Below are 1,843 nucleotides of genomic sequence, written 5' to 3'. Positions count from 1 at the left end.
GTTCTAAAGGTACCACTGATAACTGTTTCTATTAATCATCATTCATGTTTGGAGTTTCTCAGTAGACTTTAGACTACATAAGATGTTCTAAAGGTACCACTGATAACTGTTTCTATTAATCATTATTCATGTCTGGAGTGTCTCAGTAGACTTTAGACTACATAAGATGTTCTAAAGGTACCACTGATAACTGTTTCTATTAATCAGTACCTTGCTGTTCAATGATATAATTAATGTAGAACTAAATTGATACTGAGGTTAAAATACTGATGTTCGTACAGAAATAAAACTTTAAAATTCATATCCTACGTGTTTCACTAATTCTGCATTTAAGAGCGAAAACTCACCCGACCAACAAGACTTTCTGCACTGCCAATTATTTCACCGTATAACCTCTCTGTTTCCAGAGTTCGTCTTACCGGTGAGTGGTGGAACTGACGTCCTGAAAAGTAAAATATTTTCAATGAGACTCATTTAGGTTTTTAAGCACAGACTGTCATGTATACCAAAGATATTCACAGGGTGATGGTAATAGTACTTCAAGTTGTAACAGGAAAATAGGATATATCACTTAAGTACATGTAATAAGCCAACTTGAAGGTCTCCTCAAAGTATCTCTCAAGATTTTTCATTTTATTCCGTGTTATCTATACAAAAAAAAATCAGTTAAGAACATTTTTTTATTCTATATAAATGCTCATTTGATGAAAAGAAACTAAGAGTGGATTCATAAAAATGTTTATACATGTTGTTGTGGGACCTGCTCACCATGGTAAGAGGCTCGATGAGTTGGTATGAAATATGAAGCTTCCCTAAGAAAACCTCTACTTCTTTTAAAGACTGATTTATGCCCAATTTCTCCATCGGGTGCTATCCCAGCTACAGCCATTGCTGGCAGCTGAGCTAGTCTTAGTGAGGCAGCAATGTGACTGAGTGACCGCTGATCAATTTGGTTATTACGATTTTGTTGTTGACCAGGTAGTCTGTCACTATCAAAAGGATGCTCATGACTGTCCTGTTTGTTTAGGCAAGGCAGACGAAAACTTCCACCTCTAGTGATGAACTTTCGAGGGGGAGGGGTTGGAGGTCGGGGTCCCTCCTGGTCTTCAGAATCACCTAATGAAAGACTAAGCAACCCATACATAATGTTATAATGAGAAAATGCTCAAATTAACATTAATGTGCTGATGTACTTTTATTATATAAAATAAAAACACATCATTTAACTGGGAGCTGTGTATATTATTATAAAAATGGAAGACATTTTCAAGTCTCATTAGCTTGGATATTAATAAATCTTCTAAAATGTAAATATCGAGCTAGATGAATATTCTAAAAAACAGGTACACGTAAGACTGAAATTATATACTGCCTGTTTTATGCAATGTTTCTAGTGGTGAGAAATTCATTTAAACTCCATGCTGAGGTATGTTTTTATAAAAAAACAACAGAATATAGAGTCTGAAACATTGTCTAACACAAGAACCAAAATACATATCTTTAAGAAACTCTGCCTGAAAAATACTTTTGTTCCTAGAATTCAAATTAAGCAGACATGTGGATGTATTTAATGGAGCATTTTTAAATGTATTGTTTAAATTAGCTGAAATATATAAGAAAATACCTCAAACTAAACTATATATATATATTGGATCTAAAGGTTTGTTTATGTAAGTTAATCAGAAAAAAAGAGAACTGACTTATATATTGAGTGTAAGTTCATTTCTGACAACATATTACCATTAACAATATTTCTGACAACATATTACCAGTAACAATATTTCTTACAATATGACACCAGTAACAATATTTCCTACAACAAGATACAAGTAACAATATTTCT

The 1,843-nt window shown here is 33.0% G+C and overlaps 1 protein-coding gene across 2 annotated transcripts in view; it reads right to left on the bottom strand.

Annotated features, from left to right (window-relative positions):
* LOC111089791 (voltage-dependent calcium channel type D subunit alpha-1-like) overlaps positions 1–1,843 on the bottom strand; it is a 16,865-nt gene that overhangs the window by 5,155 nt on the left and 9,867 nt on the right. For both annotated transcript variants that reach the window (XM_022402880.1, XM_022402881.1), the window contains 2 exons: positions 769–1,127; positions 348–442 (listed from right to left, as the gene is read on the bottom strand). In XM_022402880.1, coding sequence (XP_022258588.1) covers positions 348–442; positions 769–1,127 — 454 coding nt within the window. The remainder of the gene's footprint in view (positions 1–347; positions 443–768; positions 1,128–1,843) is intronic.

This window comes from Limulus polyphemus, unplaced genomic scaffold (assembly GCF_000517525.1).
Source record: "Limulus polyphemus unplaced genomic scaffold, Limulus_polyphemus-2.1.2 Scaffold7362, whole genome shotgun sequence".
Lineage (NCBI taxonomy): Eukaryota > Metazoa > Arthropoda > Merostomata > Xiphosura > Limulidae > Limulus > Limulus polyphemus.
This window is presented reverse-complemented; position numbering and strand designations above follow the sequence as displayed.